This window comes from Anthonomus grandis, chromosome 1 (assembly GCF_022605725.1).
Source record: "Anthonomus grandis grandis chromosome 1, icAntGran1.3, whole genome shotgun sequence".
Lineage (NCBI taxonomy): Eukaryota > Metazoa > Arthropoda > Insecta > Coleoptera > Curculionidae > Anthonomus > Anthonomus grandis.
This window is the reverse complement of record NC_065546.1, coordinates 31,657,944-31,684,639: the sequence shown is the minus strand read 5'-3', so window position 1 is coordinate 31,684,639 and position 26,696 is coordinate 31,657,944. Positions and strand designations below refer to the sequence as shown.

The window sequence follows — 26,696 nt, the reverse complement described above, 5'->3', positions numbered from 1 at the left end:
TTTCTAAAAGTTACATTAATACTGTCGGATGAAATCAGATCCTGATCAAGCAATGTATATGTTGTAAGATAATGATCAGAAATATTAATATCTTTCACCTCAACACTGATTCTAAGGTCACTACTAAAACAAATTAAGTCAATTAAGCTCTCGCTATTTTGAGTCAATCTAGTTGGTTCAGAGATATACTAAGTAAGATTAAATGTTTCCAAGATTTTATTTAAGGAGAGTACTAGTCAGAGCCACAGTACTAGTAGAGTATTCATTTAAAAAATTAATATTAAAATCACCCAGGTACAATAGTTTATTATAAGTTGTGTAAAAGAGCAACAAAGGGTCTTCAAAGCAGGATAAAAATTCATTACAATTAGTATTAGGAGGCCTATAAATTACACCCAAGATAAGAAGGGAGCTGTCATCAATAAGCAGGCTAATCCATAGGTGTTCAATATATCCCAAATTCTCGCTTTTACAGACCGAAAATTTAAGGCCAATATAAATTAATAATATAAATAGCTACTCCACCTCCCCGTGTGAATCTATTAAGTCTCAACAATGGATATCCCTTAATATAAACTACATCATCAAGAATATCACCAGGCAGCCAGCTCTCAGCAACACCAAATATATCATAACTTTATTTATATATATGACACTTAATCCCATCAAAGCAACCAAGCAGCGACCTTACGTTTGGTGCATGTCAAATGTCTTGGTGAAGTTTGTATAAGTGTTCGTAAAAGTGTAAAGTTTTTGAATCTGTAAGCTGTTTTTTGCGCTCAGTCCTGGTGAATCCGGTAGTGTTGTGTATCTTCTACGACATCCATTGAAGTCCGCTCTGGCTCTTGTGTCCTTAACTTTTAATCACGACTTTTCATTTTCCAGATAACGCACGTTGGTCATTGTTTTCATTGGAAACAGCTGATTGAGCTGATGTGGTAGCGCTGGTCCTTAAAATTAAAAATTCAGCTATTAAAATTTCAGCTATGAGTTCCGATATGCTGAAATGTTACAAGTGCAAACAGCATTGCGAATCTAAACCGAAGGATGAAAAAGCGGATCTCTTTGGCTATCCCTGTGATACATGCAAGAAAATTGTTTGCAGGGACTGTACTGGCTTGTTGGCGCAGGAAGTTCGATGTGTTCCTAGTCGTTCCAGAGGCATGTTTTTCTTTTGCCCAGATTGTGTTTCGGTTATTAGAAATCTGCCTAACTTAAAAATGGAGGAACTGCGGGACTCATTCGCGGAGACCAAAAAGGAAGTGGTTAGATTTACCTCTCCTCAAGAAAGCAGTGATCTGGAGATTGCAGCTTTAAAGCAACAGATACTGAATCTGGATAATTTGACTAAATCAACCGAGCGGCAACGGATTGAAAATTTGACTGTCTGTAGTGGATTGGATGAAGAGCTTGCCTCTCTGAAAAAAGGGTTTGCTTACTGGAGGGCCTTACTGGCAAGACCGTAGTGCACTCTCAGCCGGCGCCTGCGATGGTTGTGTCTGAAGCCTCTATTAATGGTAAAGATCTACCGAGAGATCTACCCAGGGATGTAGCTGATGATGTTTCATTTGCCGGTGCCAACGGTGGGGCTATTGTTGACAGCGTAGTTCAGGTTCTTCAAGATTTTATAAGGCAACAACTCACTCTTCAAACTCAGGAAATCACCAAACATATTGCAGTACTGAAGGACACTAATGTTGAAATGGTGTCCATGCTTTCCAACTTACCTTCCCAGTCAACACTAAAGATCGCAGCTCCATGGCTCTCTCTGCGACCTACATCTCCAAATCAGGGAAAGGCTGGCGTGGTAAATGTCACCAGGAATTCCAGTGCTCAGATTCTTTCTGAGGGGAGCAATTCCAATACATCTCTGAAGAATGTCCTGCCTTTGACTGTCGCCTCTGCTATGCTTCCTACATTGAAACCGAGCCTAAAACCAAATCCAAGTAAGAAGAGTAATCACGGCACAGACAACCGTTCCTGGATCTTCCTCTCCGGGCTATCCAAGGACAATACATTTAATGATGTCTTGGCTCATCTGGACTCTCGTGGGTTTAAAGGCTGTGTATGTGAAGATCTGGCCACTTCCCAGGACCATATTAAATCTTTTAAAATTGGAGTTTCCTCTCTTAATATGACGGATGTTCTGGAGGGCAAAGTCTGGCCCTCGGGTGCTGTTGTCAGGAAGTTTTTAAACCGAAAGCGCCAACATTACAATAAAAGAAAGTAATGCATGCTAGTGAACTTTATAATTTTATATTTAATGTTATACTTCATCTTAATATTCAATCTCTACGTTCTAAAGTCCCAGAGCTTGAGGCATACCTCGAATCGAACCTCAATATTAATATCCTTTGTTTCAATGAGCACTGGCTGTCTGAGGCGGAAATTGGTGTAACCCATATACACGGATTTAGTCTTGTTTCCAAATTTTGTAGGATAAACAGAAATCATGGCGGGGTATGCATATATGTGCGTGATGGATTAAATTGTGAGTCTGTCAGTATTCTGCCCCAAGGAGTAGCATGTGAGGTGGATTTTGAGATTGCGGGGATCCAACATGGTGAGTTTCTCATATTTACTATCTATAGATCTCCACTGGGCGATCTCGACAACTTTCTTAGTTGTCTGGAGGGTTTTCTTGCTAGCTTAACAATTAACAAAAAATATGTCATCACTGGTGACTTTAATGTTAAGTTTAATCTAAACCAGACACAGTCGAGGAGGGTTGTTGATTTGTTTTCTTGCTTTGGGCTTTATCCAGTTGCTAGAGGTGCTACGAGGGGTTCGAATTGTCTGGATAATATTTTTACAACTGTCTCCAGTTCCAATTGTAATGCTAATATTTGTGATCCATCATTGTCTGATCACTTGGGAATTGTGTTTCAATTTAAACAGAGCATCCCCGTTCGAGGTGACGCTGTTCGTATATGTTACCGCCCTATAACAGATTGGGGGTTGTTAAATTTTTATAATGCGGTGAAGAACTTTGATTGGGACTTCATAGGCAATACTAGTAATGTTGATATCTCTTTTAATTCTTTTGTTAAATCTCTGAGCGAGGCTTATTTAATGTGTTTTCCACTGAAGTCAAAATCAGCGAATACCGCCAGGCGCTCAGCTGCTTCTAAGTGGTTTGATGAGTCTCTCAGGGAGATGAGAGAACGGCTCTGTTTCTTAAGACGGGCTAGTCAACAATACCCCAATTTGATATCAAGTGATACTAATCGCACCTACCGTATCAAATACCGGCTTAAAATTCAGACAAGGAGGAGAAAGGTCAATGACAACTTCATTAGCCAGTCAAGTAACCCTGTCCGGGCAATGTGGAGGGTAATTACAGCTCTGAACCCTAGCGTAAAGGAATCGGAGCTGAGTGATATTAATGCCAGCCATTTTAATGAATCTTTCGTGAATGTTCCTGCCAAACTAAAAGAGACCCTTCCTCTGCCTCCCAAAAATCCTTTAGCTTATTTGACTGGCCCTTGCGGACCCGGCTTTTCCTTTGGCGAAGTTACTTTCATCCAGGTCCGTCAGGTGATTGATGGCATGAAGAATAGTGCAAGCAATGATTTGAATATTAGACTCATAAAGACTATTAAGAATTTAATTATTGTTCCCCTGACCAAACTAATCAACCTGGCTATCTTTAAGGGCACATTTCCATCCTGTCTTAAAATTGCTAAGGTCATTCCTATTCACAAAAAGGGTTCAAAAGTGGATGTTAAAAACTACCGTCCCATTTCTCTGGTGCCTATCATTGGAAAGATTTTTAAGTCTTTACTCAAGACTCAAATATTTTGAGGAGTATTTTGAACAAAACTCTTTATTTTATGTGAACCAACATGGGTTTAGAAAGAAACACTCCACTACTGGTGCGCTCCAGAACCTGTGTGACGTGGTGCTTGACGGATTTGAAAGTGCTCTGTACTCCCAAGCCTCATTTTACGATTTATCTAGGGCTTTTGATTGTGTGGAGCATAATATTCTTCTTCAAAAGCTCAACCACTACAAATTTTGTTCGAGAAGTCTGTCACTGCTACAGTCCTACTTGAGTGACCGAAGTCAGTTTGTTTGTTTTGGGAGATGTAGGTCTCAGAGTTTGTCGATTGAGCATGGAGTGCCTCAGGGATCCGTTCTCGGGCCTATCCTGTTTCTTATATTTGTTAATGACCTACCAACTTGTCACCCTGATTGCACTTTCTATTTGTATGCTGATGATACTACATCCCTGTGTACTAATAGGAGTTGCGCAAACATTTCGCTCAAGGCTCAAGAATCTTGTTCTCAGTTTAGAGACTGGGCCGTTTCCAATAGATTGTGCTTAAATGAGTCCAAAACTCAAAATATAATTTTTTCCCTTCGGGACGTTGATTTCCAGCAACAATCTTTAGGTGTGTCTGTGGATTTTCTGGGTGTTAGATTGGATAGTGGTTTGACGTGGCAAGGTCACATAGATGAATTGTCAACCAAATTATCAAGGTGTACTTTCCTGATTCGCAATTTGTCTGGGTCTGTCTCCGCAGGTACTCTCAGGACAGCTTACTTTGGATATTTTCACTCTCTAATGACGTATAACTTACTAAACTGGGGTCATTCAGCGCATATGCCCAGGATTTTTGCATTGCAACGTCGATGTCTGCGAGTGATTGCGCAGATTGGATACAGGGATTGTTGTAGGGTTCACTTCAGGCTTCTGAGAGTTCTCACCTTACCAAGCGCCTTCATACTTCTGTGCCTTGTGTTCATTAGAGAAAACCTACCCAGGTTTGCGACTCATGCTAGCATTCACAGTCATGACACCAGAAATAGCGGCTCCTTGGTGGCACCATTTAGGAGACTCGAGCGTACCCGTAATGGCGTATCTTATTATGGAATTAAGTTCTTTAATGTCCTGCCGGTCTCCGTTAAGGATTTGCCTCTTAATGCTTATAAGACAAAGGTAAAACATTTTTTAGTCACCAATGCTTTTTATTCATTTGAGGAATTCCTGAGCTCAAATTTCAGTGCTATTGCATAGGCTGGGTCTCTTGACTTTTAGTGTTAAGTGTTTTTAAGCATTAGTTTTAAGGCTTATATGTGTTTTATTTTTGTTCTTAGGTAAAACGAATTTTACAGTTTAATACTTTTATTTGGAGTTATATTTTTGACTGACTTGTGTAAAAGCTTTATACTTTTTGGCATGAATAAATAAATAAATAAATAATTATATGACCAGCTTTCAACATCATGAAAATAATTAAATATAGCAATTAAATAAATAGAGGAAAAAAAACCGAGATATAAACAGGTTTTAATTGTATGTAAACATGCATTGTACAAGAAATATCGGTGTTTGATCCAGGCCAGATAAAAGATCCATATGATCCACACAAAAAAAATAGAGAAAATTAAGCCTAGTTGAATTGCTTCTACCAAATTTCACTTAATTTGAATTTAAATTTAAATTAAAACAGGTAACCCAGACAATACCACCGTCCCGGCACATAGTCCCATCAGATCGTAATACTATACACCGCAACTATTTATTATGTTATATTATATAGGTACAATTAACAATAAAAATCCACTTATAAACTGTATTGATAGTTAATACATTAAAATCATAAATTATTATAAAGGTACTTGCCAGAATCAGAAATACTGTCAACACGTTGAACTTTGTTGTTTATTTTTTATATACACCACTCCACCATAACACCATGCATTTTTTGACGTAAACTTGTTTACTGCCGCACTTAGCACACGCAACCGTTTTTTTGTTAGGTCTTCTTAAATATTTATTTTAGTACCACGGAGCGTTTTTCTCGATTTTAGCACAGCTACTATAGACGTTTAGATCTGCGAACTCAACCAGCACTTCCGGTGGACTATCGGCTGTTGGGTTTTTTGAATGAATGCGACGGCACGAAATTATTTGGTTTTTATTTATGGGACAGTTGATTTTAAGTTTATTTTGAAACAAATCGACCACCTTGTCTATTACTGACTCATTTTCATCTTGGTTAATACCAAAGATGCGTATGTTGCTCCGTCGCAGATGCTGTTCCTGCGCATCCATTTGTCTGATCAGGGTTTGATTTTGACTTTTTAAATTATTAATTTCACTTTCTAGTGGCACTATTCGATTTTCAAATTTAGTTTCTATTGATTTAGTAATAGCACTTATTAGCATATCCTTTAGGTCCTCACTAAAGACTTTTTCAATTTCTGCTTTGACAACAAAAGCGATATCGTCCATCTTGTTGGTGTAATTGAACCTGGTTTTAAGTGGCATAGTCACTTGTATAAATGTAATACTAGCAAAAACACACCACAATAGAGAAACTTTAGGCTTAAATATTATTATTACTATAAAAATAAAAATTATTGTACCGTATTTAGCTTGGAACTTTACGATTTTATCGAAGGACGTTCACACAACAAGAAACAGCTAAAGCGCCATCTAGGCTGAGCTTATGTTGATATGCTTATATTAGTCTAAGACATGCATTTTGGAGTTTCTGAATTCTACTCTTTTCAAAATTTCTCAAGCATGAACCGTACACTGCATCGCAATGATTAAGCTGTGATAAGACCAGCGAATCACAAAGTAGAATTTTTGTTTTTCTATTTATAACGTAACGATGTGGATAAATATTTTTAAGATTTAAAAATTCCTTTGTAATACATGAATTTACATGCTGCATGAAACGCAGGTCACTATCCAAAATCAAACCCAAGCTCTTGCAGTTCTCAAAGAGTTTTATAGGCTTGTTATTAATATAAATTAAGTCCTTATAATGCTGTAAAAAATTCTTACGGCTACCCTTGCCTCCAAACAGCATAAATGCTGATTTTATAGAATTTAATTGTAAGCAACGATTTTTAGAAAACTCGTAAACATTAGGAAATGAGAGTTATATGTGAGTATCATCAGCATAATAGTGCCGCTTAGATGATATGAATATTTTTGCCATGTTTGATACATAAATTGAAAAAAGGATTGGCCCAAGGATGGAGCCCTGAGGCACGCCAGAAGAAATCTCTAAAAAACCAGAATCTACCCCATTATAAGAAACAGCTTGATACCTATCTCTAAGACAATTAGCAATTAACGCGCATGCCTCCTCCCCTAAACCAACAAATGACAAAATATTTATTGAAAGATCATGGCTCAGAGTATCAAAAGCCTTGCTGTAGTCAAGCATTACCAGTGATGTTAGTTTATTGGAATCAAATTCTGATAAAATATCATCAGTTACAGAGGCCAATGCCGTACAAAAGCTGTGGTTTGATCCAAACCCTGATTGTGTCACTGGTAAAATTGAGTTGTCTTTAATATATTTCTGAAGCTGCATTTCCATTACTTTTTTTAATATTTTTGAATGCTTATTGGTCTTAGATCACTTAATGTAAGAGGATTTAACGTCTTGGGTAAAGAGCTAACTTTCCTCTTTTCCACATTGAAGGAAAAACAGAATTTTCAAGACAGAAGTTAATGACAGACAATATAAGGTAGTAGAAAAGGCAGGCATAGTCGGATGGTAAGTATATTCATTTCATCAATGCCTGTGGCAGCAGTTTTAATGGTATTAATAACCTTTACAATATCATACTCCGACACGGCCAAAAACCTAAAACTTGTTTGAAATAAGTTATTTTTAACACTTTTATAATAATTTAGAGTATTTTTATTTAAATTAATTTTTGGAACAAAGTTAATAAAAAACTGATTAATTTGTGTAACTATAAGTTTATAACTATTCCAGTCATCAATACTTTTATTTTTTTTGTATTTTGCTAGCATTCTATCTCTATCCTGCATCATAGCCCTTACAGCGTCAGTGAACCATCGAGCGTACGGCTTGGTAATGCGAAATTTTATAGGTGGTGCATGTCAATTAAGCAAGGCAACTATGTTGTCGTATTAACCTATTAATCTGTACTAACCTGTTAAATGTCTGCTGATGATTGTTGGTTGATGGTCAGTTCTTGCCTCTTTTAAAGTAGAAACTTTTTTGTGCAATTTTGATTTATTTCATCAAAATGGCAGATTATTCAAATGCAGAAATGACCGATAAGCATTTTGTTTAATTGATAAACAACGTGACACCAGTACTAGAATAATTGGTCTGCAGCTACATGTCAATCATATGACGGTATGGACTATTTTAAAGGATCAGTTATTATATCCATATCACGTTCAACGAGTCCAGGCTCTATTACCACGAGATTTTCCTAGGCTTCTTGAATTTTCTCGTTGGATGTTAAAAATCATTGAATAAGACCCTTAGTTTTTAAGACAGATTCTGTTTACCGACGAAGCTAATTTTTTCAGAGAGGCAATCATTAACTATCATAATACCAACAGATGAAAATCCCCATGCTATAGTGGAAGCTCATCACCAACAACAATTTTCTTTAAATGTATGGGTTGGAATTATTAGAGACCACCTTCTTGACCCACATTTTCTACCACAGAGATTGAATGGGGAAACATACACTCGTTTTCTCCAAGACATACTTCCAGGACTTCTTCTGTGGTGTCTTGTTGTTAATTATTTAAAGTTTGTTAATTGGAGGTTGTTTGTTATATGGAATAAATGTTTAAAAAGAAAAACTGTTGAATTATTTCAAAAACAAAGAAACCCTATTCCCAAGCATGCCGCATGGTACCAAATCTGTTCATCACCTAACCCTATTTTTTGATATGTCAATGTCATTTGTCATTACTATTAAAATAGACCAGTTAATACAGTTGACCAGCTAAATACTACAATTCTCCCCTGACACAATTGAAAACATTCCTAACCGGTACATATCATAAGCTAATAACTGAACATAACATTTAAACTTCACACAGTTCTTACTCTACTACAAAGTCTTCATACCGGCTTGGCATTTTACAGTCTCTTTTTGGCCTCTCATCAGTCTTCATCATAATGTCAGGATTCTCCATATGACGATTCGCCATTGTGTCAACAAACTCAGATGAAGATGTACTTGTTTCGTCTTCATCTTCAGAGCTTCTGGAGTTCTCTTCTTGGGAGCTTCTGGAGTTCTCTTCTGATCCTGATTGAAAAATGAGCTCAATGTCATTTTTTGATTCATCGAACAAAGATGGTTCGAAATGGTTAGGTAAGTTGACTTCTCGTGGGTCTTCAGAAATGGATTCTGTTGGTATCTCAAACTTCTGGCTGGCTACACTAACTGGTGTTGGAGGGAGTGGGAAAGGATATTGTATGGGGATAAGATCATTGGCAAATTTCCAATGAATGCTGGTTTTCTTAATTGGTGCTATTTGATGTTCATCTCTAGCTACAACAGCTTTGGAATCTTGGTTGTTCAAAGGACTCAGGAATTTCTTAAAAAATGATGAATTCCTAGTAATAATATGTTCATTTCTCTTGGCTTTTATTGAAGAACCCGTAATTTGTACAATTTTAAAGGGTCTTGGGTCATATGCAGGTGTCAAAATAGTTCTTTTTGACTGTTTACACAGAACTAAATCTCCTAACTGAAAGTTATGTGACTTAGTCTTCCTCTTCTTATCTGCATAATTCTTCTGTTTCAACTTGTTCTTGAAATCCAGTTGCTTAATGTCTTTATATCCATTTGATTTAAGGTTTTTCAGTGTGGGTAGAAAATTATTCATTTTCCTGCCAAAGACAATTTCAAATGGTGATTTTTCAGTTGTGGAGTGTGGTGTGCTCCTGTAATTTATCAAAAACTCATGAATTTTTGAGTAAAAATGTCCATTATTAATGTGAGAGCGCAGTAATGATTTTTTTACAGTTTTAACGAATCTTTCAGCCATACCATTAGCTTCTGGCCATGCTGGTGTTATTCTCGTGTGTTTTATCCCATAGTTTTGTAGAAAACTAGCAAATTGTTGTCCATTAAATGGTGGTCCATTATCAGACTTAATAGATTCTGGAAATCCCCAGGTAGCAAAAATTCTATCCAAAGTTGGCTTCAGTGCTGTAAAAGAAGTGGAATTTACCATTTCTATCATGGGATATCTTGAAAATTCATCGACTGCTAAAAAGATGTACCTGTTTTGCTAAAAAGGTCCTGCAAAATCTATATCAATATGTTGAAAAGGATACTCTGGAAGTAGACTTGATTTTATTGGATACCTATGATTGACCTTAGTAACTGCTTGGCATGGTACACAGAATTTTATGTATTTTTCAGTTAAAATGTCTAAATTTGGAAACCAAATTTTTGTTCTTAACAATTGTTTTGTTTTTGTTATGCCTACGTGTCCTTTATGAGCCAATTCTATTTCTGTTTCTTGTAAAGACACAGGTAAAACAATTCTATGGTCTCTCAGTATCACTTCATCACTATAAATAAATTCATCTTTAATTTTTAGATAAGGTGTTAACTCTGGTAACTTCCAATATCTTTGATTACTATTTGATATAGCCTCAATTAAAGTTTGAAGTGTTTTATCTCCTCGGGTAGCTTCTTGAACCTCAGCTAGTGTTAACGCTTTGGGTAGAGAATTCCTGATACACAAATTGACATATTGTTCTACTTTATCTTGTTGGACATATTGTTCGCAGGTGGTTGGCTCTGGATGTCTTGATAAGTAGTCTGATGGATTAGTGATGCCTTTTTGATGAACTATCTTGAAGTTATAAGGCTGGATTCTTAATAAGAGTCTTTCAACTCTTGTATTGGGAGCTGTTCTTGTGTTTTCTAATATTTTTACAATGAGTAAATTGTCACAATGCAATATAAATGTGGAACCATAAAGATAATTATGAAAGTGTTGTAGAGACCAAGTGTAAGCAAGTGCTTCCTTTTCAAACTGACTGCATCTTCTTTGTACATCAGAAAGTGTGGTGCTTGCATACGCAACAATTTGAATATTGCCTTTGGCATCCTCTTGAGCTAGTATTGATCCAATTCCAGTAGGGCTTCCATCAACATAAAGATGTTTTGTTTTCTTTATATAAAAATAAGCAAGATTTTTAGTACTACTTAATTCTTGCTTCAGCATATTAAACATTTTCTCATGGTCCTCTGTCCAATGAAAAACTACATCTTTCAGAGTGAGTTGTCGCAGTGGTTCTGCTTTTTCTGACAGTTTAGGCATAAACTTGCCAACATATCCGATCATACCAAGAAAGGATCTGACTTCACCTGAGCTCTCAGGACTCTTTTAAGGTTTAAAATGCTGCTGACCTTGTTAGGATCTGGATGGATTCCTTCGGAAGAAAAGACAAAGCCATAAAATCTTATTTTATTTGTGCTATAGATGTATTTATTTTTGTTATCTTTTAGTGTTTGAAGAACTTTTCTCAAAATGGTATGATGTTCGTGTTTGTTCTTCCCAAAGATCAAAATGTCATCACTGATGTTGATAACTCCCTGAATGTTCTGTAAAACTTTACTGATGGTGTCTTGGAAAATTTCTGCTGCTGAATTAATTCCAAAACTCAACCTTTTATACCTGAACAATCCAATATGTGTTGAGAATGTTGTTATGTATCTTGACTTTTCAGACAATGTTAATTGATGATACCCTTCTTTTAGGTCAATTTTACTAAACATTGTTGATCCATTAAGTTGTGTTATAACCTCATCAATTGTTGGTGTAACATGTCGTTCCCTGATTATGGCTTTGTTAGCATTCCTCATGTCCACACATATCCTAATTTCATCTGGATTGCTTTGCTTTGGCACAATTACAATTGGTGATATCCAAGGTGTTGGTCCTGTTGCTTTTTCTATTATTTCTTGCTTTTCCAGTCTTGACAGTTCCGATTCAACTTTTTCTCTAATATGGAATGGTATTCTCCTATGTTTGTTGGCAATGGGTGGTATGTTTGGGTTGATATGCAGTTTTATGGTGGTGTCAGCCAATTTTCCTATACCTTCAACTAGTTCAGGATAATATTTTTCTACAAAATCCTTGTAAATCTTGTTGTTAATAAAATTGGTGAATGACATAATGTTTAAATCTTTGGATACCTGATAACATAATAAAGATTCGGTATTTCCTTTTACCACAATTAAATCTGATTCAATGCTTTTTTTTTACGTTTTAAGACTACTGGTAATCTTCCAATTATTTCAAGATTTGTTGAGTGACCATAAGGGTAAATCTTGCTATCATCAGCAATTAGCGGATCCTTAAAATATTTGTAGTATATTTGTTCAGAAATCAAATGCCTGCCTCTTGTAGCAATATTGAAAGAATAGTCAGAGTCATTGTTTTCTTCATGCCTCGTGCAATTAACCTTGGCATCCTTACTGGATTGTTTTCCATACTGCTGCTGATGCTGCGACTTGTACCTCTGCTTACTTGATTCTTGTATTTGTTCAGATTGATTTCTATGCCTGTTGTCTCGTTTAGCCATACAAACTTTAGCAAAATGTCCTTTTTTGTTGCAAAAATTACAGTTTTCATTAAAAGCGGGACAGGTTTGCCTACCATTGACATGCCAGTCATTACCACAGTTTCGACAGGTTTGTTGATCCTGCTGTTTGTATTTTTGTGTATCGTTTGGTTTAAGACTTGTGTTAAATGGCCTGCTCTTGTTTGGATTGCTGCTCCTTTTAGTACCTAAACTTAACCTATTCACATTAATTTCATTGTTTTCCATTTCATGAACTTGTTTTTCGGTCATTTCATAAACCTTAGCCTGTGTTAAAATTTGTTTAAGTGAGGGGTTGTCTGTAAGAGCATATCTTCTTAACTTTGACAAAATTGTACCCTATATAATTTGAGATTTTATTTCCCTATCTTTATCGAGAAAACCACAATTTGAACTTAACTTTAAAAGCCTAGCATAATATTCATCAATTGTTTCGTCACTGTTTTGTTTTGACTGACGAAAATTATAAATTTCAAACTCAGCATTGATTTGAGGTAAAAAATGAGTATTTAATTTAAGTTTTGCCATATCATATTTGGGAATCACAACTAGGCAACTAGGGTGTTTCCTAGTTGGGGGTGGAGGATCAGGTAAGGATGCAAAAATGTCGAATACCTCTTCTCCTACACAGTGAAGTAGCATCGCCTCTTTCCGGTCATCACTGCTAATGCCTGATGCAACCAGAAAGTTATCAAACCTCTTGATCCATTTTTGCCATCGCACTCCAACATTTGCTTCATGAACATTAAAACATTCCATGGCACCCAACGTGTTTTCCATGTTTGCGGGTTCAAAAACACTTACTCGTCACCAAAATGTGGTGTTTTGTTGTTGATTATTTAACGTTTGTTAATTGGAGGTTGTTTGTTATATGGAATAAATGTTTAAAAAGAAAAACTGTTGAATTATTTCAAAAACAAAGAAACTCTATTCCCAAGCATGCCGCATGGTACCAAATCTGTTCATCACCTAACCCTATTTTTTGATATGTCAATGTCATTTGTCATTACTATTATAATAGACCAGTTAATACAGTTGACCAGCTAAATACTACAGCGGTACCCCTAGATGTTAGAAGAGTAACGGGGTTTATGCACAATGGGGTACTACCCATTTTAGTATTTAAATAGCACGCTGTTATTTAGACGAAACATATCTAAATTGTTGGATAGGCCGAGGCGGTTCTCAGTTTTGGCCACCTCGGTCACCAGATATGAATCCACTAGATTTTTATTACATGGGGTCATTTAAAAACTTTGGTATATACGATTCCGGTACTGGATATTGATGACTGGAGAAATCGAATCATTAATTCATGTGCCGTAATTCAAAATTCTCCCGGAATTTTTTATCGTATTCGTCGACAAATGCGGCGACGTATAGACTCTTGCATAATGAGGGTGGTCATTTTCAACTTCTTTTATAATTATTTAATTTGTTTTTCTTTTATTTGGTTTAAAACAAAAATTAGAATCACATCCAAATATTAATAATAAACACGTAATACATTTAGGTGGATGGATTTTTTTTTTTTAATCGAATACGAAACCTCGGACAAAAGAAAGTCAAGAGATCAAATTTGCCCAGAAATAAATGAGAATTACAAAAACAAAAAAAATTAAAAGTGGCGTACCATATTTTTCATCAAAAATATTTAGTCTAAACTTTACACGAACGTGACTGGTACAAATTAAAAAAAAAGCAGTGAACCTCAGAAAATGCCTTCTGATGCATAGAAAATACATTACAAATTTTATTAAAATATCTACAGAAATTATTAAAAAAATATATTTATATTTTTCTTCAATCTTTACCACCCGGTATCTCAAAAGTAACACCTTTTAGGACATACGTTCATATAAAGTTTTTTTCTTAAAATTTACCCAAGAATCAGCCTCTGAATTTTTTCGCATCTATTTATTTACACCCTGTATATTGTTCCAGGGTATAGACCGAAGGTCGGACTCAAATTGTCGCAGATTTATACTTTTGAAACAGCGTGTTGTCTTAAAAATAGGCGTATTTTTGACTGAATAAAACACAGTTTTTATTTAAATAAGTTCATGATCACTTCCATCACAGGACGTCGTTCCACTAGCTATTACAGAATCTTTGTTCATTGTCAGAGCATAGTCAATTAATGTAGCGGAGGAGGCTGTTATGCGCATTGGTCTCTCAATTACCTGGGTCAAACTCAATGCATTAAATAACTCATTAATTTTAATTACATCCGAATTTTCATAGTTAAGTAGATTTATATTAAAATTCCCAACAAAATAAATATTATCATGTACTGGAATAAGATTTATTAGAGTATTCTCGAAATTATTAAAAAACTACATGCATGAAAAAGTTGGTGGCCTATACACAACCCCTCCTATAACAATATTTTTTACTTCAATCGATAGTTTAAACCAAAACTGCTCTATTGCAAGTGGAGAATTTATTAACAAAAAAAAACAAATTCCCCTCTTACATAAACGCCGACACCTCCGCTACGACCATCCCTATTACACCTTAAAAGCCTATATCCAGGAATTTCAAAAGACCTACTTACAAAGGACTTTTTAAGCCAGGTCATAGTTAATCCAATAATATTATAATTTGAATCTAAGATTAACTGCCTAAGTTCATTGAAGTGGGCATGCAAAGACCTAATGTTAATATAAGCAATTGTCAGTGGTCTTATAATGCCTTGTGTGCTTCGTGTGCTTGCAAAGCAATAATAATTTAAGAAATAGCACAGAACAAAATTAAGGAGATAAGAAAAAGCTGTTTTCCTCCCTTGTGTCAACAACAGCTTTCTGTTTAAATATGCTTAATAATATATGATTGATTTAATTAGCTAATAAAAAAAAAATAGATTAAAAATTTAAAAGCAAAAAGAAAAAAGTGTTTTATAGCGGACTAAGATTTAATTTATTTTCAAACGTATCGTCTCTACTGCCCTGAAAATAAAAACAAAAAATAATTAGCGGAAAAAAAGTATTAACGAAATACAGATTTGGAAAAAAAAGAACCAAATTTCATAAAAAAATTAGTACATCCTGTAGAAGAAATAAGCATTTATATAAATGAATAACCCATACACTAATTTCACTAAGTACTTATAATTACGATATGATGCCCGGTTTGTTCTAGGTGAATATTCTGGTTGGTTATAATTTATTGGTCGTAGTAGATGTTATACTGCGGCGTTCAGTAACAGCCGGTGAATCGTACTTATAGTAAGTAGGGGGTTGTTGGTGCCTGTTCTTGATGTATTACAGTAGCTACCTTATTGTGACGGTGTAGATACTCGTTCTGACATAGTAGGCTGCATGCTGCTGTAATATGTTGGCTTTTCCTTGAATTTTCTACACCCGTCATCTCGTATCTGGGGATCTATGATGATGTGTTTTCAAATAGTTCCTAGTATTTACCACCTGATAGTTACCATTGAGCTCTCCGTTTCTGGCAAGAGCTTCCCTTTCCTTAACCATGTGTTCAATGCTATTTTGTCGACATTTGCTTAGTTGATATCATAAGGCCACCATTCCTGTTTCCTGTTTCTCCTCCATATTGATTATCAAGTCGTTTGGTTATTGAGTATCATTGGCCAAGATTGAGAAAGTGTATGCGTGGTCGGATAGGCGAGCACTTCTATATAAATGTGAGGTTAGTTTTTTTTGATAAAACTATCCTTTCAACAGTTTAACTTGCTCATTGTGCAGGTTTTTGAAATCAGCAAGGTCTGTTTCTACTTTCCCTCTCAGTATCTCTAGTGTCCTTGCCTTAGGATGGTGCTTTCTTTATTTAGCCAGAGTTGTTCTTATTTTTCTCGTGATAGTCCAAATCCGTGTCTGTCCATCGATTATTCCAAATGAGTGTGTGAAAATCACCAAAGGGTTTATTGCTTTAAAAAGATGTTTACTATTCAGTTCAATCTTGCAGATTCTGTTCACTCTCAAGAGATATTTCTTCAAGAGGTGATCTTTAATACTCGTGTGATCAATTATCCTAGCCTATTGGTAGGCATCTACTTCGAGCATGGACTCTGTGTAATACAGTGTGGCCACTTGGCCTTTTTTTTTGCGTGTATCCTATTTATGTCCTGTTTAACTATTTGGAAAGTAGGTTTAATGCTAACCAGAACCATTTGCAATATGCCGAAATAGATTTTGATTTCCAGAGTGACTATAGAGAGTGATTTCATGTTCAGTTGGATGACTGCTCTCCAGATCAGATGGCGTAGGTTGGGTGGATTTTATATATCTCCAATACCTTCATTAACCAGGGATGAGGGACAGAGTCGTAGACTTTTTGGTAATCGACATAGCAGCATGATAATTGTCTGGTTTTCCTCTTCATCTCGCTAAAAATAATCGAGTTTATGATGAGCTGCACCTTGCACCCCTTGATTCCTTTTCGGCACCCTTTTTATGCTTCAAACATTATCTTTTGTTTTCCTAATGTGCATTGGGGAGTGCTGAGTTACGGGATATGACGTTTTTTTGCCCCGTTTGGAAGCATGTTTGGTACTTGGATGGTTCTTTACTTGGTTTGCCCTTGGGTAATAAGTAGGCTTTATAGCTAGTAGGCTTAGTCAATATATGACTGACTGTCAGTTTTGTGTGAATGCTGCTTGGCTTTTTGTACCAAAAGTTATGTATGTTATCACTGCCTGAACTTTTCCAACTATGGGTGCTTTTGGCTTAGGTATTGAATCTGCATTTCCTCCTTTTCTTGTTGTATTCAGTTAGCTCCCAGATTATATGATTTATTTTGGCTTCATATTGATGTCCAGTAGATGTTAATTTATTTTTCATTGTTCATGTTTTCTGATTATAGAAAGAAAGAAAAAAAGAAAGAAAGAAAGAAAGAAAGAAAGAAAGAAAATGTGCTATATTACGTAAGAATAATCTTGTGTACAAGCATCCTACAAGCTAAAAAAACAAAACACAAATTCAATTTCAAAAATTGACAAAACAATGAAACAAATTAAACACAAGAAGACAAAACTTTTTGAACATACTTAAATTAAAGATAACTAAATAAAACAATCAATTACTAAATAAAGGTAAACTTGTTGACAAAACTAGAGAAGAAAAAAGGAAAAAAAGAAAACTTTCCAACATGTCCAAGGTTAAAACCTATCATTAAAAAAGTCATCCAGGTTATAATATGCCTTAGTCAATAAAAGCGACTTTAATTCTCTTTTAAATTTCTTAACATCCGATATATGTCTAACACACAGAGGAACATGATTGTAAATTTTTTTACTTATGTAAATTAATGAGTTTTTGGTAAGGGAAGACGTAGGAATAGGTAGGGGAACATTATTTACACGACGAGTCAAATGGCCAGTGTCAGAGGGTAGTTTGGGAATTTTGTGAATAAGAGCAGCTGTTTCTAAGATAAAGAGTGAAAAAAGAGTTAGGATCTTTTCAGAAATGAAGAGGGGTTTGCAAGAATCTCTTAACTTAGCAGAACACAGGTATCTAACTGCTTTTTTTTGAATAACAAAGATAATGTTAAGTAGCCCCTTATTGGTTAAACCCCAAAAAGGCAAGCCATACCGAATATGAGATTCAATAAGTGAAAAGTACACTGAACGTGCAACCACCCCTCCCAGCTCTTGTTTTGCCATTCTTACTGCGAAACATCCAGAAGATAATTTCCCAGCTAAATGTAAAATATGATCTTCAAACCGAAGGCGACCATCAATGGTAATTCCTAGGAACTTGCAGCACTCTTTATTCTGCAAGAGGAAATTTTCGTCAAACATCAGACCCTGAACATCGCACTTAAACCCCATAATAGACGTCTTTCTTACATTAAACACGAGCCTGTTGGAAGCACACCACCCTGATAAAATCTGAAGGTCTTCAAGGATACAAGTCTTAATATAGTCAGAATTTTTATGGCTCCATAGTATGGTGGTATCATCAGCAAACTGAACCACCTTGCCCTGCAGTTTCAATGAACTCAAGTCATCCACATACAGTAAAAATAACAGTGGTCCCAACACTGAACCCTGGGGAATGCCGCATTTTAGGGATCTAGAAGCAGACAAACGCCCAGACACTGAAACCTTCTGAGTACGATTTGATAGATAGGACTCAAGCCATCGCAATGCTACGCCTCTAAAACCATATTTATCGAGCTTAGATAACAGTATTCCATGATCCACACAGTCAAATGCTTTGGATAGATTACAAAACACTGCCGCCGATGACTCTCCAGAATTCAAGGACACATAGACGCTCTCCAAAAAGCTAAAAACAGCATCATGAGTCCCTTTACCGGCTTGAAATCCAAACTGATTTGCAGACAAAATGCCATTATGATGTAAAAAGGACAAAATTCTGCTTTTTGCAAGTTTTTCAACTATCTTAGAGAGGGTAGACAAAATAGAAATAGGACGGAAATTACAAGGCTGATCCAAATCTCCACCCTTATGAAGAGGGATAACCACTGCCTCTTTTAAACATGAAGGAAAAATGCCATTATGTAAAGAATTGTTTATGGCAGAAACTTAAGCATTTAAGGCTGAATCAGGCAAAAAGAGTAACAACCTCGAAGATATCCCATCAGCTCTAGATGATTTATGGTTTTTTAGGCGTTTGATTTCATTTTTTACTTCGGTAAGTTTGACAGGATGAAAGAAAAATGAATGCTCAACCGACACTTGTTGAAGATAGTGTAAGGGATCAATGTTACTACGAATGCCCTTGAGCAAGATATTAGGTATATCACAATAATAGTCGTTTAAAATGTCAGGTCTTAACTCCGGTTCCGATACTTTTCTATGGCAATGTCTAAAATCATTAATAATCGACCAACACTCTCTTTGCCTATTTGATGACATATTTAAGCGATCCCTATAATAATTAGATTTTGCTACTTTAATTGTCTTTCTGTACAGACTACGGTATTTCTGATGATATACAAGGATATTTTCATTTGTGGTATATTTGCACAATTTAGTCAAAAAACGGAGGTTTTTAGCAGAAATTCTAAGGCCTCTTGTAACCAATGGTTTTCGTTTCTTAGTTTTAAGCCTCATTTTAGGAAAGCACTGATTGATCTTATCACACAGAACTTGAAAAAATAAAGTAAGTGGGTCAGAAGCCGTTTCAAGTGCATTCCAATTTACCGAAGCTGTAGCAGCAGAAAAAGCATTGAAATTTCTCCTGCTGAAAATTCTTCCCATATAATGAGATGAAGATGATACAGTATTAAATGGCATTTTAGCAAGAATAGCTTCATGGTCGGAAATACCAGATGGGAGCACTGTGCATAAAACGTCATCAAAATTTGTACAGAAATAGTCAATTGTAGTTGCAGATGAAGAAGTTATTCGTGTGGGAGAAAGAACGTGCATTTTCAAGTCGTAAGAATTTAAAATACTTGAAAGAGAAGTACGTGGCAAGGTTTCATCGGTGTAGTTGATATTAAAGTCACCAGCCAATATAACCCTAGAGTGTAGGGACAACTGGGATAAAATAGAATCAAGTTTGTCCAGAAACATAGCAATATCTCTTGTAGGTGGCCTATAAACACAAAGAATATATAAATTAAAACGCTTACAAAAAGAAAGAGAGAATTCAAAAACATTCTCTAACAGAAGATTATCATACTTATCAATATTACAAAAAATCGTTTTATTGATATAGGAAGATAATCAGATATTAAAAAACATTCACTAGGCCTCAACCAGTGCTCAGTCAGAAGTACAATATCAGGAAAATTACATGTGTCCAGCAAAAGATGAAGCTCATCCATCTTGTTTCTTAGGGATTGTATATTAAGAATAAAGATACTTAAGTTTTTCGAAGAGCTAATTTCAATTTTACTAGTAGAATATGAACATGAATGAGATTCAACTTTCGTGGACATGTCTATAAAAAAGAAGAATCCAATTCACGATCAGTAACTAGTTCAGACTCATTAATTTGATGATTCAAAGACAATTTATTCGATGAAATATTAATTTTAAAATATTTGAAAATATGTGCATGTAATAATGATGCCAAGTCTGAACCAAAGTTACTGGCGTGATTAGACTCCAAAATCCCACACAGATTAATATTATTCTCATGAAAAGTACGATAAAGGGCCTTATTACTATTATAGATAACATTATGGTTTAAATAAGTATAAGGGCTTGTCATCACTAAAGTGTTTGTATCAACATGATTTTGAATTAAATTTTTTAAAACATCAGATGAAGAACAAATTCCATTTAACATTACTATTAAAAAATCTTCTTTCGTAAAGTCCTTAACTAAATTTGATGCTGTCCTAATCACCTCACTGCTTGAACTGCCCGGCTTCAGGAAACACTGGACCTTGTAGTAAGCTTCAAACTTTAAACGTAAATGTTTTAGGAACACTCTGCTACAATTTCCACCAATAAAGAGAAGCCGAGGTCGACTATCGTCAGGTGTATTTGGCCTAGTTGGTAGCTGTGTTGGAGAATTAATAACAACAGATTTGGATATCTGTAACTGTTCCTTCAATGCACAAATGTCGGAATAACAGGTATCTTTTTCAACCTCCAACACCTTTACGGAGTCTAACAACTTCCTATTTAAATTAGTTAAGTCGTTTACGTCTTTTTGTAGCAAGTTTATTTCAGTCTTATAGGTTGAAGACTCATTTTCTAATGTTTTTATCGTTACTATTAAATTTTTATTTAGGATATTTAGCTCGCTTATTTGTGAATTGAACTTAAGACTTGCCCTTTCGCTCACTTCCAGTAATGCCAACAATTCGCCTTCTTTAATTTTTAAGTTTTCCAATTCAACTTTAAGCTCTTCATTCCGTTTATGCAGATTTTCCAGGGATGAGGGAAACTTCTTTTCGGCCTCCGACACTTCATCTTCAAAAACCATGCTGTTTCTTCTCATTCTCTCTATATGTCTATCCTTCTCTTTCAATTCTGTCAACAAATCATAAATCTTTTGCTCATTAATTTTTCCTTCCTGATCTCTTTCATTAAAATCATCTTGACATCTTTGTGAGCATCAAATCCTATAGCCTCCCAGTTTTATGGCATCATAATTTCTTTCTAGACAACTTGGGTGGAATATTGAAATACAAGAGATGCAGCAATAATTTGGAAAATCCCTCTTCTGACAACATTTGAAACTGCGGTTCATTTTAGATTATAAGGCAATGTTATTAAATTGAAATAAATATTAAAACAGGAACTGCAAGTTAACAGTAACTTGAACTTGAACCCAAAGCAGGAAACAAACGTACAACAAAACACACAATTGCACGTCCTACGGTTAATGTTCAATTATTTCAAGTTAAGGTCAATGGTAGCCAGATAATTTAAATTTAGTCAAAACAGGAACTGACACAGGAACTTAACTAGTTTTTTTGGAAACACTTGTACCGCGAAAATATAGCACGTTAATGTAAACACGCAACACTAGATCAAAACAATTTAAATTAAATCAAAACAAATCAAAACAAAACAAAACTGAGCACCGGCGCCTCCTACGAGTATAGACGTCTACTCTGTACGACTGCTAAACCGATACTGAATATAATATAATTCCGTAATATTCGCTATGTTGAATTTCAGTATTCTCTAAAATCTTTCATTTGCATTAAATTTCTTGTTTTAATGTTTTTTGTTATTGCACGTAGCGTATTTTTAAAGTCTCGTACCAAATACTGATAACTTGTGTTTCAGATTATCTGTTGCCACTAATATCTTCTCTTCAAGAGATGAGCATATTAAATGACCAAATCAATTCGTTTAATATTGAACTGACTCCCAGGACTCCCAGGTGGTAAGTTCTTCTCCCTTTACAGTTTTTCTTTTTCTATTTGTTCCAGTGTTCTTGTGTCTATTTCAATCATATTTTTGGTCTTTCTAAGGTGGTTTTGAGTAAAATGTAATCTTATGAGAAATATCTCTGACAGACCCAACACTTGTAGGTGGTTCTTCTTCTTATTATTATTTTTGCTATTCATTTAGTTAAAATCTGTAATTTTTTCGTTATTAAAATAGAGCACACAAATTATAAAAACTCCAATCTAATAAAACGTGAAAAGGCATACGAGCGAAAATCAAAATTTATCCATAAAAATATTTAAAAATCCCCAAAAAACAACAACTGAATCCAGGCCTGCATCATTTATTTACAATATACGATAAATACTCATTAAACATTATCATCTTGTTTTACTGATAACTAATAAAAATAATAATTCGAAAATCATAATTTCATAAACAACAACCCAACCAAAATGTTCCATTACACAATAATATGTTTTTTACTCATTTTCTCTTTTTACCTTTCCTTTTCCCTTGAAACCATTGATCTAAGTTGGGATTTAAACAATGAAACTATTTATGTGGCGGGTATGCAAAAATTCAATTTTTCGAAACAAGTCGCCTCAACCTCCCAAAGAGGATATTGGTATGTTTTTGAAAACGTATATATGTATACATATATGTTCTTTGATAATTTTGGCTTATTTTAGGTACTCGTTTAAGGAGTTTTGTGTGGCAGAACATGGCGGGACCCACTTTGATGCCCCCTATCATTTTCACCAATCCGGATGGAAGGTTGGAGATGTGCCACTATCCAGATTGTTTGCTAAAGGTTTAGAGAATTTTTTTTCAAGAAAAAACAAATGATATGGGTTTTTACAGGAGCTTTCCTTAATATGGAAGAAGAGCATTTGAAAATGGGAAGAGATACTCGCCTCAAAGTAAAAGACTTGGAAAATTGGGAAACTCGTAATGGAAAATTTTCAGAAAATAGTGTTTTATTAGTGAAGTTTGGTAGATCGAAATTCTGGCAAAACCGAACTTTATATCTGGATTTAGAGGGGGAAACTATGCATTTTCCTGGTAAATATGTTGTTATTCCCAAATTTAAAAAAAATATATTTTTTCTTATAGGTTTATCAAAGGAAGCAGCTCAGTGGATAGCAAACTCTAAGAAAATCATTGGAGTAGGAGTAGACACGCCCAGTATAGACCCTGGGAATTCAACTGACTATATCGCACATAGAATTCTAGCGGAAAATTCGTTATATAATTTGGAAAATGTGAAACTTTTGACAGACTTGCCTGGTAAGTGGAGGAAATTACAACATTAAAGAACTAATTTAGTTTTTTTTATAGAAACAGGTTTTGATTTGGTGGTGGCTCCGATGAAAATTGAAGAGGGCACTGGTGCAGCCGTGAGAATTTTTGCAATTGTAAATAATTAGATATTAATATTTTTAAAATAAATTATAAATTAAATAACTACTTTTCTTTGTTCTAAGAATCATTGAAAATACTGAAAACTGACAATTTTTAGTTAAATTTTCGGTAATATTAGAGTAAAACTCAAAAATTATAAGATTAAATGTAAAAAAGAAGCGAAATTAAAAAGGCAACTACTAAGTAATGGAAATCTAAAAAATGTCAAAAAAATAACTTTGTACCCATAGAAACCTAAAAATTCTTCATATTTTTTTTGTCCATTTTATACGTATTGGTCCGTCCACATTTAGTTTGTGAACGTCCAAATAGTTTAGATTTTTTCTTTTTATAATATTTATTTGTTTTGCTCTCCAAATTAAAACTACCATTTCAATTAATTTAATTTTCTCCTTTATTACCAAGTTAATTAATATTTTCTAAGTCTTAACAACAACAAATCTACGCGTGTACGATAGCCTTTAAATTTCTGAATTCCTTTGGTTTGTGCTGAACGGAGGCCAGAGAGAAGACGACTTCCTTGTTAGCACTTGATCATCGCGCATTGATTCCAGTGTCGTGATCTATACATTTTTTCCGCAACTGTTGTCTTAATCTTACCGCATCACAGATCGTGATTTACTTATCAAACCCGCAACCACTCTTAGTGATTAAACCCGAATTAGAAGACCCAAGAAGTCCAGAGCAGGCCTGCTGAAGCCGGATACAGACACCTCAAGGTAAGGATCTTTAAAGGCTGGTTTTTCGACCTTTCCACATTTACTTTAATTCACACAAATACAGTCCACTTTAAATCTCTCACTGAATTGTCTAAGTCCACCTTGTGCTTAAATAAAAAATATAAGTCACAATTTTAATTAAAAAAAAAAAAAAAAAACAAAAAAATTTGGTTTTCTAAACGACCACACTGGTCCTTCGAGCCGGATGATTCAAAAAAAAAATACCTAATATTGTTTTTTTTTTAATTAAAGTAGTTGTTGTTTGGAGAAAAACGCAGGGTAGCTCTGCATTATAAATACTCTCATTTAATATTCTATATAACTTAATTGCCTGAATTATTTGGAACTTTCAAATTAATTTTTTTTTGAACAATTTATATTTAATTATTATTTTAAAATTTATCTCCCATATGCAAAGCATGTTAACTAGTGAAATTAGTTAAAAGTCAGTGCATAAAAAACTGGACACTTTCCGAGAAAAAAAGTGGAATTTCAACCGCTATTGTCGTATTGTTAAAGTAGATTTCGCTAGGCAGAGGATAAAGGAGACCGTGTACGATCCGAATTTTTACATTTTTCGATGTATATTTAATTTTTTGATTTTTTCCTTAATTTAATTTTAAGCATATTAATTATTTTGCAGCAGTTATCGCCCACGATTCATTTTACAAACTTAGTTTATTGCTTTCAAACTTTAGTTTTGATCAATAGAGGTCACTTGAAAAGTTTTTTTTTTACATTATGGCTGACAAACTTAAAAAACATCAGGCTTTACGCCAAACTGAAATCCAAAAATTAAAAGAAATGCAGTCAGTTGCAAATAATGTTAAAAAAGGGGATTTACAATTTATTGAAGTTTTTAAATACATGTTTGAAACTATTGAATCCATTTACGCAACTTTTTATGAAAATCATAATTTAATTATTTGCTTGGTTTCTGATGATAATAAAGCTTTTAATAGGGAAGATCTTGTACGTAAGGAGTTCGATTTTACATTTTATGAAATTAAATCTCTATATTCTCAATGTATCCCTAGCACGTCTTTATCACCATTATCAAACAATCATGTAACTTCAGCTAAATTACCCAAAATTAATTTGCCTACCTTCAACGGAGACATAATTTCTTTTCCACCCTTTATTGACATGTATGATGCACTGATTCATCAAAATTCGAATTTGTCTGACTGTGAGAAATTTACATATTTGATTTCCTCACTTAAAGGTCCTGCTTTAAATTCAATACAACATTTGCCTGTCATGTCTTCAAATTATATAATCGCTTATGAAACTTTAATAAAACGCTATAAAAAGGTCAGATTAATGGCTTCTACGTTGTGGAATAATCTAGAAAACGCGCCTAAGGTTATTAGTGACAATCCAACCAAACTTAGGAATTTATTGGATATTTTTTCAGAAAACGTTGCCGCACTTAAGAATTTAGGTCTTCCCACCGATTCTTGGGATTTTGTTTTAATACAAATGATTTTAAAACGTTTAGATATTTCCGTAATTACTCGATTTAAATTATTCTATGATGATTCCACTTCGCTGCCTACCTATAAAATATTATATGATTTTCTTTTAAAAAACTGCATGGCTCTTGACAACTTAAGTTTATCTGCAAAGAAAAATTCCTTTAAACCGCAATATAAAAAACCCGACTATACTTCTAAAACTCCCTCACGCCCTGTGTCGTTAATGCTCCAAACTGACCCCCAAAATTCAACAACATCCAGTTGCAAAATATGCAACAGATCCAATCATCAAATTTTTAAATGTTCAGATTTTTTATCCAAAACCCCTCATGAGCGTTATCAGCTTATTAAAACACATAAAAGCTGTGTTAATTGTTTAAGTACTAGTCACCGCTCTGCTGATTGTCGCTCTGATAAAAATTGTCACAAATGTAATCAACGTCATCATACGCTATTACATTTTTCACGAAATTCCTCAGGCTTGTCCTTACCCGCATCAACTTCGACTTCAAATTCTCAAAATATTCCTCTAAGTTCGCAAGCTCAATCCTCAAGTGAGCCTTCGTTGCCTATTGTGCATACAGGCTTTACTTCATCTCATTCTAGCATACTTTTGTCTACCGCCCGCGTGGAAATTCTCGATAATCGTGGTATTTATCAGCCGCTACGTTGTTTATTGGATAGTGGAAGCATGACCTCATTTATTACTGACAAATGTGTCAAAAGATTAGGTCTCCGTCCCACGCAAAGTTCAGTGCAGTTACATGGACTCGGCTCTATGAAATCTCGCATTTACCACGCGGTTACTCTTTCTCTTCGACCTTTGCATAAAGCTAATCCTACCTTTAACCTTGATGCATTTGTTCTTCCCAAAATTTGTGAAGAATTACCAAGGCATCGATTT

General features: G+C 34.9%; 1 protein-coding gene across 3 annotated transcripts in view; it reads left to right on the top strand.

Annotated features, from left to right (window-relative positions):
- LOC126736542 (isatin hydrolase-like) overlaps positions 1–23,637 on the top strand; it is a 29,361-nt gene extending 5,724 nt beyond the window's left edge. The window contains exons 2-6 of one of the 3 annotated variants that reach the window (XM_050440955.1): positions 22,066–22,165; positions 22,863–22,984; positions 23,035–23,235; positions 23,287–23,460; positions 23,512–23,637. In XM_050440955.1, the coding sequence (XP_050296912.1) occupies positions 22,101–22,165; positions 22,863–22,984; positions 23,035–23,235; positions 23,287–23,460; positions 23,512–23,600 (651 nt within the window). In that variant the 5' untranslated portion in view covers positions 22,066–22,100 and the 3' untranslated portion in view covers positions 23,601–23,637. Of the gene's footprint in view, positions 1–22,065; positions 22,166–22,591; positions 22,799–22,862; positions 22,985–23,034; positions 23,236–23,286; positions 23,461–23,511 lie in introns of those variants that run through there. The other 2 variants (XM_050440942.1, XM_050440950.1) reach the window with 2 other exon arrangements.
- Positions 23,638–26,696: the final 3,059 nt, after the last annotated feature.